General features: G+C 41.3%; 1 protein-coding gene across 1 annotated transcript in view; it reads left to right on the top strand.

Moving 5' to 3' along the window:
• Lca5 (lebercilin LCA5) overlaps window positions 1-15,568 on the top strand; it is a 49,697-nt gene that overhangs the window by 19,016 nt on the left and 15,113 nt on the right. The window contains exon 3 of the mRNA XM_027411045.2: window positions 2,602-3,131. Within this exon, the coding sequence (XP_027266846.1) occupies window positions 2,602-3,131 (530 nt within the window). The remainder of the gene's footprint in view (window positions 1-2,601; window positions 3,132-15,568) is intronic.

Raw genomic sequence — 15,568 nt, 5'->3', positions numbered from 1 at the left:
TTCATGGAGCAACAGAATGCACAAAGTCTATAAAAATGGCCTAAAACAGTAAGCTGTGGCAAGTGAGGTAATCACGGCGCATTGATGCAAGTAGCACAGTTCTGACACCACTGCAGATTACCGAGACTTCCTGATGCCAGCTAGGGAGCTTCACGAAGCTGAGGGATGAGAAGAAAACAGAAGCCACATAATGAAATACCTACAGCCTATGGTAACAGGCTATACCCATTGTTTTTGTGGGTGACAGCTGTTGGACTGATTTAAAAAGGGTGTAATTAAATTTGCATTAAAATTGTTACCTTGAAAAGTAATGTTTACACATTAAAAACTACAAAGAGGACCAGCCAGGTGGCTCAGCGGCAGGTTAAACGTATTTGTTCCTCAAGCCTGATCATGTGAGTTTGGCTCAGGAACCATGGAGGAAGGAGAAACCCAGATCCACAAACACAAACTTTGCCCTTTGATCTACAACATATACACGCACTCTCTGCAATGCTAATAATAGTAATAGTGATAATAATAATAATGAAGAAGAAGAAGAAGAAGAAGAAGAAGAAGAAGAAGAAGAAGAAGAAGAAGAAGAAGAAGAAGAAGAAGAGAATTGCAAAGAAACGTATCTGCAGGAGAACGACCTGCTCATGGATCCCAGTCCAGCGTCTCAGGATGCCCATCTGTTGACATATGAGTGCTTTTCTTGTTTGATTGCCATTCCTTTTAGGCTGCTTCTTCTTTTCTTTTCTTTTTCTCCTTCTAAGCATAATCTTTGTTTTCAACCTTCCTCTGAATCTGCTTCTTGTAATTAGTTGGGAATATGGTCTCCAGCTTCTATACACATCTCGTGTCAAGTTGAACCTCAGAAACCGCCTGGTATTCCCAAGGATAATTTACATATATAGGGTATTGTTGGCAAGAAGCACATTTAGTTTTCTGTTCCTCTCCCAGAAGTTCCCCAGTTAAGGCCTCAAAACTTCATGAGCTTTACCTTATTTGAGAAGACTGTTGAGAACAATCAGACCAGTGAAAAAACGATTCCAGCAGCAGTCAGAAAATTTCAGTTATTATCTCCTCTCTGCCTTGCATGGCTTTCTAATCTGTGATGTCTTAAATTAAAGTCTAAGGTCATTTGTCTGCCTTAGACCAAGCAACAGGACCAAACTAAATTAATTTCTTGTCTTAGTTACTGTTCTATTGCTGTAGAGACACCATGACCACAGCATCTTATAAAAGAAAACATTTAATTGGGGACTTACCCACAGTTTTGGAGGGTTATCCAGTGATCATCGTGGCAAGGAGTATGATGGCAGGCAGGCAGGCAAGAGAGAGAGAGGAAGAGAGAGAGGGGGGAGATAGAGAAGGAGAGAGAGGAGGGGAGGGCAGAGGAGGGGAGGGGAGGGTAGAGGAGAGACTGGGCCTGGTGTCACACCTCCTGCAACAAGGCCACATCTCCCAATCCTTGCCAAACAGTTTCACTAACTGGGGACCAAGCTTTCAAACATGAGAGGCTATGGGGACCATTCTGATTCAAACCACCACACTCCCACTCCTGGTACCAACTTCTGTCATGGTTACTATTCTTTTACTGTGATGAGACAGCATGACCAAGGCAACCCTTATGAAAGAAAGCATTTAACTCGGGTCTGGCTTACAGTTTCCGAGGGTTAGTCTATTATCACCATGGTGCGGGAGAAGTTAACTGAGAGCTTTACATTCTGATCCTCGGGTAGCAGGCAGAGAATGAGATGGCCTGGTGTGGGCTTTGACTTGGAGGTTTTTTTTTTTTTTTTTTTCATTTTAACCTTTTGATAGGCCTTTAGATCCCTCTTTTTAAAGAGTAGTTGTGATATCCTGAGGCTTAAGCTCAATAGATTTTAATGAAAATGCTTTAAAATTTTTGAGAAATGTTATAATTTAATATGTATACTTACAGAATTTTGTGTGCTTTAAAATGACATTTGTTTTATTTATATGTGTATGTCTTTGTGTATGCTTCTCTCTGTGCGTCTGTGTGTGTATCATGTATGTATGTGTATGTGGAGGGTGGAAGACGACCTTGGGTGTCGTTTCTCTGGAGCTATCTATCTTGTTTGTTGTGACAATAACTCTTCCTGTGTTTATAGCTTGCCCAAGTAGGCCTGATTGACTGGCTGGTGAGCTGTAGGATCTTTCTGTCCTCACCTTTGCAGTGCTGGGATTACAAGCTCACACCACCACACCAGGCTTTACCAAGGCTAGGTTTTTCATGTGGGTCGTGGAGAGCGAACACAGGTCTTTGTGCTTGTGTGACACATACTTTCAGAACTGAGCTGTCTCTTACCCCAAAACCTCTTTACAGAGAAACATATCAAGACATTAGAACATTCCTGGCATTTAATTTTTGCATAGCCCTGCAACTTGCTGTATATACCAGACTGGCCTTGAACTTAGAGACCCACCTGCTTCAGCCTCCCAAATGCTGGTATTAAAGGCATGTGCCACCATATCCAGCCTATAAGATCATTTTTTAAGAAGAAAAACTAAAAGTTATGTAGATCCACATGTTCTTAATGGATAAATAGTAACATGGGTATGGCCATCACTCACATATTACTGTTTCTTTTTTAGCCGTTAGGAAAGTTAGCCCTAAGGCTGGACCCAGCAAAAAGGGAAGCCGAATAGGATTTCGATCCCAAAGCCTCAACAGAGAGCCGCTTCGGAAAGATCCAGATATCATTACAAAGCGGATTCTGTCTGCAAGGCTTCTGAAAATCAATGAGCTGCAGAACGAAGTGTCGGAACTACAGGTCAAGCTAGCCCAGCTGCTCAAAGAAAACAAGGCTTTGAAAAGCCTTCAGTTTCGTCAGGAGAAAGCACTGACCAAATTTGAAGACGCAGAGAATGAAATCTCACACCTTATACAGCGTCACAACAATGAGATTACTGCGCTCAAAGAACGCTTAAGAAAATCCCAGGAGAAAGAACGGGTGACAGAGAAAAGGGTGAAAGACACGGAAGGTGAACTATTTAGGACGAAGTTTTCCTTACAGAAACTGAAAAAGATCTCCGAGGCTAGACACCTCCCAGAACGAGACGATTTGGCCAAGAAACTGGTTACGGCAGAGTTAAAATTAGATGACACCGAGAGAAAAATTAAGGTAAAATTGTACACCTTCACATTGTGTTCTATGGCTGGTATTCACTGGGCATTTTGAGGGCTCTGATTAAGCAGCCCCTTGCAGTTTGGCCTTTGCTTAGACCTGAAAGTGCATTTTAATATTATTTTTCCTGGATAGAAATCAAGGACAGATCCAGGCTGGTGGTTCAGGCTTTTAGCTGTAAAACTCAAGATGCCTGGGTATCTTGGTGAGCTTGAGACTAGCCTGGTCTACTTTCTAGGCCAGCCAGTGCTACGTAGTGATTCCCTGTCTCAGGCAACAACAGAACCACAGACAAAATCATGGACAATTAAGGATGTATATTTAGGGGCTGGGAAGAGAACTTAGTCTGTAAAGGAGTTGCTCCACAACCATGAGGACCTGAATTCCACCCCCAGCACTTACATAAAAATGGCTGGGTGTGGTAGGCGGTGGTGAGCACTTGCAGTTTCAGTGCCAGAGAGAAGGTGAAGAAAGGCACATCTATGGGGCTCACTGAGCAGCTAGTCTGGTCTCCTTACTGAGCTCTGGGTATCGGTGAAAGACCAAGGTGGCCAGCTGCTAGGAATGAAACCCAAGATTGATCTCTGGCCTCCACACATGCACATCCATGTATGCATACCTTCACTACGCAAAAGAGCATGTATTTAAGAGTTAGATGTCAAAGACTGTATATATTATTAGTAAGCCATATGCTGATGGGTGAGTTTGAATCTTGGTAGTTTCTGGAAACACTGTGTTTGGTCGTTTGATTGTCTTTGTTATATAGTAACCACCCTGTACAAAATATTCCTTTCCATGAAGCTAATAAAGGGGCAAAGAAAAGGCCATGCAATATCATGGTCAAAAAGCAAAAATAGAAAGGGGACTAGCTGGGGGCAAAGAAGAGAATCACGTGGCTTAAGGGATATGGGAGGGGGGCAGTGGAGGAGGGAAACAAATGAGAAGTATGATGGCCCGTGGGTATAAAATGATTTTAGTGAAACTGTGTGGGGCCCTTTGTATAAGAAACCTATACCAACAACAGTCTGTGTGAGGGTGGGGTGAGGCAGAGACAGGCCTGGTGCATGTTATCTGGGCATTTGGGAAGCTGAGGAAGGACTGAGTTCAAAGCTAACCTTGACCTTAAAGCCAGACTATGTCCCTTAAAAATAAGGGTAATGCCTTCCCTTTTCGTTTTGCTTTTTTTTTTCTTTTACCTATTTTGAAATCATTGTAGATAGACATGCATTAATAGAAAGATTATGGAAACCATATGCATTAATAGAAACCATATTACAAAGTATGATTTTCCCCATATTTTATAATCATCACACAATATTAGAGTCAGGGAGTTAGTTCTCATACAGTGTGAAATGATCCAGCAAACTCCTCAGCTTTCCCTGGCTTTATTTGTATGCAGATGTATGTTTGATTACATGCATGGTTTTTGTGACCATGGCTTAGGTCAAGATGCAGATCAGAGATACCTTTTATCCTTCCCTCTCTAGCCTGAGGCATTCACTACTAGGCGTCTCTATAATTCTGTAATTTCAAGGATGCTGTATAACTGGAGTTGCTTATTGCATAGGCTTGATGCTGGCATATGTCACTTATACTCTAATGCTAGCTGCTGGATGAGTAAACAGCTTGGATTTCTGAGTAGTACTTGACAGTGTGGTGACAGAGTGTCATGGTATAGCCAATTGAAGGATATTACCCTTTAGCTTTTGTACCAAGCAATAAAGCTGCTAAGACCATTTGTGTATAGATTTTCTGTATGAACATGACTTTCATTTATCAGGGATGTGTCCATGGAAGTACAGGTCCTGGATTGTAGAACGTCTGCCTGTCTTTGTCAGAAACTGTCCCCGCCTTTTTAGGGTAGCTGTGCCAGTGGGTGTTCATCAACAGTGCCTCCCCGCTCTGGTCCTTCTCTTCCCTATCAGCATGTCAGCATTCAATATTAACCCTGTTTCAACCCGTTCTCCCAGGCCTGCAGCACCCTTTCCTGTGCTGCTAAACTGCACTTTCCTAAGGTGTTGGAGTTGAACATCTATTTGTGATTTTTATTCAGCGTATTTTTGTTTTGTTCCTTGGTGGGGGTTTTTCCTTCACATCTGCTAAGTGAATTCTCTCTCTCTCTCTCTCTCTCTCTCTCTCTCTCTCTCTCTCTGTCTCTGTCTCTCTGTCTCTCTCTCCGTCTCTGTGTGTTTTCTGTTGACTTTTGACAGTTCTTTTCTCACACTCTGTAACTTTTATTACCATCTTCACGGATGGAAAGATATTTCAAGAGGGAAATATTTTAATTTCATTGTGGTCCACTTGACCAGATTTTTCCTTCATCTATTTACTGTGCTTTGGTGTCTAAGAATGATTCATCCCTATTGTCCTTTGCTTATAGCATAAAGATCACCTCCTGTGTTGTGACCAAAATTATTTTCTTTTCTAATCTTTGTTGAGGGATTATCTGTATTTAAGGTATATGGCTCAATGTTTCATAAACACTTCTGTTTTATGTTGACATAAGTTCATTACAGTTAAGCCTGTGGTTCATTTTGAGGTTTTTTTTGGTAAAAGGTTGTGGGTTGGCCCCAGTATCAGGTCACAGTTACTCAAGTGCCAAGAGACAAGGTGGCTCTTCCTCTGTCACATCAAGTTTCTTGGGCATTTTTTTTTTTTAAAAAATCACTTTGACATATTTTTTGAGGGCTTCCTTGTTCCTTTCTAATCTGTCCTGCTGCCCTAAGTGTGCCTCTCCTGTCACCACACACTCTTGAACCTTAACACAGAGCGACAGTGACTTCTTACAGGTCTGAAATTCTTTTTAATGTACGCTAGGTCTTCTTCCTATTTTAAAAGATTGGTTTTATTTGTGTGTGTGTGTGTGTGTGTGTGTGTGTGTGTGTGTGTGTGTTTGTGTTTGGTTATATGTGTGTGATGGTGTATGTGAGATGGTGTGGTGGGGGTTTTTCCTTCACATCTGGTAAGTGAATTCTTTCTTTGTGTGTGTGTGTGTGTGTGTGTGTGTGTGTGTGTGTGTAGTGCTTGTGTGTGTGTGTGTGTGTGTGTGTGTGTGTAGGCAGTTTTGAGCTACCTAATTGGATGCTAGGAACCCAACTCAGGTCTTTTGGAAGAGCAGCAAGCCCTCTTAACTGCTGAGGCATCACTCCAGCCTCTCCAAGTGTTACTAAAATGAGCTCGTGTGTGTGCAAACACATCCTGGAGCTTTGATAGGAACTGCTTTATGCACTGATCAGTTTGCACTGACTGCCACCTGAACTGCTAAGATCCCTGGCTCTAAGTGCGAGGTGTCTCCATTTATTTGATTCATCTTTGACTTCTAAATAGTCTCATTTTTTTCTCACATCACTTCTAAAGTTATTTTTTGAATTTCAAAGCTTATTTCTATTGTAAAACATAGGTTTTCGGTGGAATGTTTTATGTGCATAAAGGTGAGATGTAGTTTTAGAAATGACCCAGGTTTAGGATAGCTGATCTACAAGCTCTGTGTCTCCACATTTGAGGCCTGAACTGAGCTGCTTCTGTGTAATTAAAATTGTGTTGCAGTTAGTGTTTAATATGCAGTCAAGGACCTTCTTGTGCTAACTTGGTGATGTCACATCTGCTGCCACACCTTACTAGCTTTCTTCTGAGTGGTGTCGTTTCTGAAGCCCCCTCAGGAGGATTATTCTCTACTTTTAGCTTATTCTTTATCCTTCTCAACACCTTTGGCATCCAATTCAGTATATGTAATTATTTCCTTCATGCTCTCACTAATTAACACAGAACTTAAAATATGTGCCACTGAGTTTTTAAGCCTCATTTAGCTTCTTAAATTTTGCCTCATCCACTCTAAATTTATTTTTCCCTCTAGATCAGTTAATGATGATGAAGGCCCATAATTGCTTAAGAGTCAGGGAGGAGCTTGATTGTGATGCTGTATTTTGCACACTCATCAAAACCCAACGGTGGCCTGGCTCTGCCTCATAACTGTCTTCACCCCTGCAGTGTTCTAGAAGCTACACACTTCCCCCTAAGGCTGACTAGCTCTGTGGTGCAGACGACATTTGGTTTGTTTTGCTGGTTTTTTCTTTTTTTTTTTTTAAATATGTTATACAGAACAAGATACATACACTAAAATGGTTAGTTTAATAAAACAAAAATCCATCATCTCCAGGTGCGTGTATCTCTTCTCTGTGATATGAGCAGTTAACATGTACCCAGTTAATTAAAACCTTGAACATATTACATTGATTAACCTGATTTTCATATTGTCTATCACACCTTTGACATTTTTGAGATCGTTTTTATATTCATTTTGTTAGTTTTTAAGACTTTTATACGTGAGTACTGTGTTTATATCATTGATTTCCCATACTCTTTTCCCTTTGACTTGTCCTCTGTTCCTCCTTCCACTCCCTTTCAACTGCACAGTGTCTTTACCTATTACTGTTACATAACCAAAACCTGCTGAGTCACATAGTGTTACCCATATGAACATAGGTTTAGGGATGACCATCTGGAATTGGATAATCCAGCAGGGCCTTCATCCCTGGGGGAGGCTGATTCTTCCTCTCTCAGAGACACTAATTGCCTGCAGCTCCTTACCAAGGGATGGGACCTTATGAGATTTCCCCCACTCATGTCAGTATGTCAAGTGGTAGTGTCATTCTTTAGGTCTTGTTTAGGAGACCTGTTGTTTAATATTTCATGGTTACAACTTCCTGTCATATAGAATACAGAATCTTGCAGCAGATGACATGGGCCCTCTGACTTGTACAGTCCTTTTGCCTCCTATTCCATAATGTTCTCTGAGCCTTAATTATAGAGCTTGTATTGTAGATGTATCTGTTGAGGTTTGGTACCTGGTGCTGCTCTCTCTATTTTTGACCAGGTGTGGATTTCTGTGATTGTCTTCATCTGCTCAAAATTGGAGCTTTTTTGATGAGGGGTGAGAGCTAACCCTCACCATGGGTATAAGGAGAACTATTTAGTTAGAAATTACACTGACTTAAGAACATGACACTAGTAGGTTCACTAAGGTCCATGACCTCGCCAATGACTTGGCTAAGTATGCAGTTTTAGGCATGAATTCCCTCCTGTTGAGCAGACTTTTAGTCCAGGAGGTGACTATTAGTTACTCCCAAGATCTAAGTGCCACTGTTAGACCTTCGGGTATGTTTTGCTGTGTGGTCATTGTTGTGATTTTTAGGCTTTCCAGTAGGGTAGGACTATTCATTGTTTTTCTTAGCACCTTGCATAACACCTTGAGAAACTGAGAGAGCTAGTCTTCAAGGAGGCTTCCAGGTCAATTCCAGCTTGATTTCTCCAAGCCCTTTGAAGTATGTGTTGTCTTCAGCAATAGGGTCTGACCTGCAAGTTCTTACAATCAGGGCCAGCAACATAGCCTATATTGCTTTGGGAGTCCCTTGACAAATGACTGGAAGGGAGATTTTCCATTCCTTGGTGCTAGAGTCTTTTGTCAATCTGTGGCTTCTTGGGGAGGGCAGCCTTATCACCTGAGTGACATAATTTTGTTTAAAGTATTTAATATATTTTTATATATCTTTTAAGTAAATATAAAATAATGTGTTTTTCTATGACATTTCAGTCGTCCTTGGTGTCCTTTATCCCTTTGACCACGCACTACTCAATACTGTGCCCCTTTCCTCCTCTCCAGATAAAGTCCCCCCTCACTATTCTTCCCATCCTCCTACATAGCACCTATGTCTTACTATCCCCTCTTTAGAGTCCTCGCTCCTCCCTGTGAACCCCGGATCCTTACTCCATTCCTGGTTGCTGCATAGACTCTAGGTTGTAGACTTCAGAGCCAGGACCCACAAATAAGCATGTGTCCCACTTGTCTTTCTGCATCTGGGCTACCCACTCAGTGTATTACTTTCTATTTCCATCCATTTACCAGCAAATTTCATTTTTCTTTACAGCCGACTAATATCCCATAGTGTGTGTGCACCACACTTTCATATCCATGCATCACTTGAAGGATGCTTAGGTTGTTTCCATTTGCTAGCTATTGAGAACAGAGCAGCAAATGAACATGGCTGAGCAAGTACCTGTGGAACAGGATGTCGGGTCCTCTGGGCAGATGCTGAAGAGTAGTGTATCTGGGCCACATAGTGGATTTAGTTTTAGCTTTTTGAGGGATTTCCACACTGATTTTCAGAATGACTGGACCAGTTTGTAAAAACAACAGCAATGAATGAGGGTTCTCTTTCCCACATTCTCTCCAGCCTTGGTGCCATTTGTTTTGTTGATCTTAGTCATCATGACTGGGGTAACTTGGAATCTCAAAGTTGTTTTGATTTACATTTCTCTAATTTCTAGGGATACTTATGATAGTTGTATATCTTCTTTTTGAGAACTCTGTTCAGATCCATAGTCCATTCTTAAATTGGGTCTTTTTTTTGACTCTGTTTTTTTGTTTCTTTAAATATTCTAAATATTAACTCTCTATCAGATGTATAGATGACAAAGATTCTTTCCCACTCTGTGGGCTTCCTTTTCATTAGGTTGATTGTTTCCTTTCCTATACAGAAGTTTTCTAGTTTCATAGGTCCCACTTATCAGTAGTTGGCCTTATTCCTGAGCAAATGGAGTCCTATTCAGAAAGTCTTCTCTGAGACCTATTTGCTGTAAGGTACAGCCTATATTTTCTTCCAGTAGATTCACCATTTCAGGTTTCACATTGAGGTCTTTGATCCATTTGGGGTTAATTTTTATGCAGGGTGATATAGGTTGAGTTTCATTCTTCATATGGACATCAGCTTCCTCAGCACCATTTGTTGAAGATGGTATCTTTTTCCCATGTTTGGCATCAAATATGAGGTGGCTGTGGTTACATGTCCTCATACTTGAGTCTCCTGCTTTGTTTCACTGATCTCCATGTCTGTTTTTGTGCAAGCACTATGCTGTTTTTTTTTTTTTTTTTTTATCACTGTAGCTCTGTAACATAGCTTGTACCTCCAGCTTTCTTTCTCTCAGGATTGCTTTGGCTTTTTTCCATTGTTCTTTCTCTCAGGATTGCTTTGGCTTTCTGTGTCTTTTGTGGTTCTGTATGAACTTCAGGGTATTATTTTTATTTGTGTGGGATTTTAGTTTCCTTTTATTTCAGTGTAGATTGTTGTAAATCTTAGTGTTCTGTTTTTAGGCTGGGACTTGGGAAAGACAGCTTTAGATTTGTAAGGATGTCAGGCTACAACTTATACTCCTCTCATCACATGTACTTACTGAGGAGTGGAGGGGGGCGTCCTTAGAGTATTTTAACTAGTTGAATGTCAGCAGTCTTTTCCCATGTTTATCAGCCTGTGATTTGGCTGCTGGCTTGTTTTCTCATTTGATGTGAGTGACACAGTGCATGGAAGCTCAGTAGTTTAGGGGTGCAGTCCATAGTTTAGGAAGGGTGATGTGTTTGCAGAGGTAAATAGTGAAAGACTTCAATGGAGCCAACTGCCTTTAGGAACCAGCTCACCTATACTAGTGCTTGTTCCAGTCCCAGGACATGCCAGGGTGAACTGCTTGATGCAGTTAGTCTTGCTAAAAAACTTTACAAATGGCTGGCACTTAAATCAGACCACATGTTTAAACCTTATTTAAAATTACTGTACACCTTTATTTTGGACTCTATATATGTGTATATATTGTATGGAAACTTTCAAAATTCTTTTTTACAGGAAACTTGCAATTTTTTTCAGATGCATAGCCCATTGTTGTCTAAAGTTACCCTTCAGAGGAACAGCATACTGTTGTCTGTGATTACCCTCCTGCATGACAGCTCCTCGTTGGCTGTAGTCAACCCTCTGTATGACAGCTTCTTGTTGGCTGTAGTCAGCACTCTGTATGACAGCTCTTTGTTGGCTGTAGTCATTCCTCTGTATGACAGCTTCTTGTTGGCTGTAGTCATTCCTCTGTATGACAGCTCTTTGTTGGCTGTAGTCATTCCTCTGTATGACAGCTCTTTGTTGTCTTTTTTAGTCACTGTAGTGTCTAACAGTATACATTAGCAATTTATTGAATAGTCTTCTCAAATCCTGTTTTAATGTTTTTTCTTTAATAGATGAATACAAATTTTAGTACTTAAAACCTGATTTTGAAAGTGGAGAGAAGCATGCTTTAGTTATAGGATGCCGAGGTTTTCAAACTTCTAAAAATTATCAGCAGCCCTTCCCCAACAAACCTTTTGTTGGTGGGTTTGTCTACTGATGTTTGCCACATTAGGAATTAAAAGTTTAGAACATTTAAAACTATTCCTTACCACATTTGAAACCTGATAAATCACTGGTTTCATCGCACTGTAAAATCTTTCAGTATTGAAGGGACCAGCTCTCCATTTCAGTAGCCATAACAGCTTGTCTGACCTTGTCCTAGTCACTAGAAAGTCAGCTGCCTGCCTCGTGGCAAGGAACCAATCAGAAGTTAGCTGGTGGAGCTATGCTTTATGGCTCTGAGTGTGCTTTACGGACAAGTGCACAGCAATGACGCGCAGAGCAACCACCCTGGGAGGGCCTATGGGCCATAATAACCAGTTGGCCAATCAACACAGGGCAAGCTCTCCAAGCCCGGAGGAACACCAATCCTGAGACTGTGCGTACCCCTAGACACTCCCCTTACGCTGCCCTACAAGATCTCTCTGCAGCTGGTTTGAGCTGTCTTTACTAGCCATCCGCCATGGTGGGTGGGTGAAAGAACCGAGCTAACATGGGGTTAGCTGGTTAAACAACAATAAAGCCTCATGCTGTTTGCATCAAGTTTTTGACTCTGCCTGGTGATTGGGGTGATCATGGTCCTGGGCTGAGAACCCGGAAGCCTGAGCTTTCCGGGGGTCTAACAGTATAAATGATAACTGATTGGTTAAGATCACTTGCTGCTCTTGCAGAGGACTGACCCAGTTTCGGGTCCCAGCAGCCATGGGGCAGCTCACAACCATCTGTAACTCCAGGTCGGTGTCTTAGTCTGGCCTCTACAGATTCTAGGCACACATACATATATGCAGGCAGACGCTTAGACACATAAAATTAAAAAAAAATTCTTTTAACAATATTTTTTTCTTAACTTGAAGTAAATCAGTATGAAAGAGTTTGCTTTATATATGTGTAAATAGCTTTACTGTCTTAGGACAGGACATCTGGGCCCTCATATCTGCTTCTGCACTCAGTCTGTTGCAATATGTTGTTGTGATTGATAAAGATGCAGACAATTCAACCACACACAGATGTTTACAGTAATTAGAAAACAGGGTTATATTTAAATAGCACGTTAAGCAAGTAGCTATTCTTTAATACTATTCTAAATCTAACATGGTATTCTGCAGACTTTGAGGTGCCTTCCTGACCAAGGCTGCAGTAGCAGGTTAACCATAGCAGTGTGTCTTGAAGCACACGTCAGGGATTGTGACCATCAAAGGAGTTCACAGCCATCAAACAGAAAATTGTCTTCCAGCCTTTATGAAAAAATACTGTACATGTATATAAGTTGTTTTTAAAGATCTATGCAAGCTGTAGGTGTGCATTTGGTGTATGAAAATCCAACTGCATATAATATCATATTGGCACAGAATAAGTTACTTTGTCAAGAAAACAGGATGAAACCATTGAGACTTCCTCTCTATCTTTTATCAGTTGGTAATTTAGGAGGCAGTTTGCCGTTGTGGAGCTCAGTATATATCGCTGTAGAAGAAAGTCTGGGTAGACTTCTCTTTTGGTAGATTTTCCTGTAGGAGACCTTTACTTTCCCTGACTCTGGGAGCCCTCAAGCAGAGGAGTGCTTCTTTTGTTAAAATAGAACTGCCTCTCAAGTAAGCAGTCACTAGAAGCAAGGGGTTAATTGAGCACAGTTTCCCCTTCTCATTGACTAGCTACGTCCATTTCTCTCCTGGCCACATGATCCTCCAGCAGCCAGACTGCTCTCAGAGCCTTTGTCTTCCGAACCCCAAGTCCAGAAACTCTGCTGTGGCCTCGGCTCCTTCTGTGCTATTTCTAACACAAGCGAATTAAGACAATAGTGGATGTCAGATCAACAGGCTATCTCTGCTCTTGTCCTCGTGTTTTGTGGTCTATCTTAATCCCCAGGCTTCAGCTGGCTCATCTGTGGAATTAAACGCTATGACTCCTGAGGTGCCTTTCAGCTCTGAAATCTGATGGGTTTAAGTCATACTTAAAATTTTTATTATCACATTATCTGTCTGTCTATTGTCTGTGTGCATATGCACAACATTGTCCCTGTCTATGTCTTTATCTGTGTAGAATCGCATGTTCATGGCATGCTAGTGGAAATTGGAGGACAACTTGTGGGTTTGAGTTCTATCCTCCTTCCACGTGGACCCAGACATTGAATTTGGTCATCAAGCTTGGTAACAAGCACCTTTATCTTCTGAGCCAACTCACTGACCCTGTAGCCCTTCATATGCCTAAAATGTTTTTAGCTTGGGAAACTGTTCGTTTCTTCTGACCAAAGTTAAGTTTTGTTTTGCTTTTAAGATTTTACTTTTAATTTCATTCATGTATGTGTAAATGCAAGTACCTGCAGACTCCAGAAGAGGGCATGGGATCCCACAGAGCTGGAGTTCCAAGCAGTTGTGAACCTTCCAATGTGGGTGCTGGGAATTGAATTGGACTCTAGTCTTTTGTGAGAGCAATAGGTGCTCTAAACCACTGAGCCATCCCACCAGAAGCCCCACTCTTAATTAAGTTCTTATTATACCTATTATCAAATGTTTCAAAGATGAAAAACTAATGTTGAAAACATGAAGTGCTTGAAAACGAAAACCTAGGTCCCTGCTAATTGTTGCTATAACACAATTCTAAAAATGGCCAGACTACATATTTGTTAATACAATTAAATATTATACTTTAAATACTTCATGGCTTCAGTAGTTATGTTTGGAGGGTGTATGGAAACTTCTCACTTCATAGAACAATTATTTTGGCTTTGTGTTAATGTTTACATAAGAATTTCGGCCGGGCGTTGGTGCGCACGCCTTTAATCCCAGCACTCGGGAGGCAGAGGCGGGCGGATCTCTGTGAGTTCGAGGCCAGCCTCGTCTCCAGAGTGAGTGCCAGGGTAGGCTCCAAAGCTACACAGAGAAACCCTGTCTCGAAAAAACAAAAAAACAAAAAAACAAAAAAGAATTTCGCAATTTCCGTATTGAAGAAGTAACAGAGGCACTAAGAGGGGCTTTAATACTGTGAAGAGGCCTGCAGTGAAGCATGACTTCATCAGTCTGTTTATAGGCAGCTCCTGAGAATCAGTCCCTGTTAGGAAATAGTCCTTGCCTTGCAAGCCCTGAGCAGTGTATCAGTATCATTCAGTACCCTCTTACTACGGACAGGAGTGTACCATAACAACTGTTTAGTACATTACTTTTCCACTGAACAGTGTATTTTGGGTGTTGGGGATTCAAACTCAGACCCTCTTGATGCTTCTGCGGCAAGCACTGTACAGACTGAGACATTTCCCCATCCCATCATGTTTGTTGTTTCACTGAAGATACATGAACTAGCTGAAAATAATGTTAGACAGCTTCACAAGTGGATCTGTACCCACGATTGGTGCAGACAAGCTACAGCAAACATGGAGAAGTTTCCAGGTGGAGCTTTGGATGTCATGTCAGGTCTCGTCCCCTTTAGCTTTCAACTGATGGGTTCTTAAAGGTCAGGAACCAGTCTGATTTGGTTTTGTGTTCACAATATTGACATGCTGTCTGGAATATAATTAATGTTTCTGGAAAGAATGAGCAAATGACTTGGATTCATGAGGCATTTGTGACAAGTCCACAAATGTGGAGGGTGGCTAATTTGATGATGAGAACATGAAAATGGAATCTATCCCCCTAGCCTCAAAATTTGGCTCCAAACAAACTCATAAAAGTTGATTAAAGTTAAATATTTGTAAAAAGTTGACTTTATAAGTATCTGTTGTGGAACCTCTGGTTGAATAATTCAGATTCTAAAAAAGATCATATTTTTCATTGTTAAAGCTGTGTTGCTGCTTAAAGTGTCAACACAGGGAAAGAGTTATTCAGAGATAACACCGTGGGGTAGGCAGTATTGCTAACTCTAATTTTACTGCTCAGATTACATATAATAACATGCACAAAATATTAGCAAGCTGACATGTAGAGAGAAAATGGGATAGCTAGGAAGCAAAACAACAACAAACCTGTCATGTAAGACATGCTAAAATAGAGCTGTATTTTGAGGTAGCTCAGCAGATAAAGGTGCTTGTAGCCACGTCTGATGACCTGAGTTCAATCCCAGGGACCCACTGGGTGGAAGGAGAGCACTGACTGACTCCCTCAAGTTGTCCTCTGACTTCCACATGGGCTCTGTGGTGCACACGCACATGCACACACACACACACACACACACACACACACACACACACACACACACACACACTATTATAAACTTTTTTTCCAACTTTTTTTTATTTGAATTAGA

This window comes from Cricetulus griseus, chromosome 4 (genome assembly GCF_003668045.3).
Source record: "Cricetulus griseus strain 17A/GY chromosome 4, alternate assembly CriGri-PICRH-1.0, whole genome shotgun sequence".
NCBI classification, from domain to species: Eukaryota; Metazoa; Chordata; class Mammalia; order Rodentia; family Cricetidae; genus Cricetulus; species Cricetulus griseus.
Note: the sequence above shows the minus strand (reverse complement) of the source record. Positions and strands in the feature narration are given on the sequence as shown.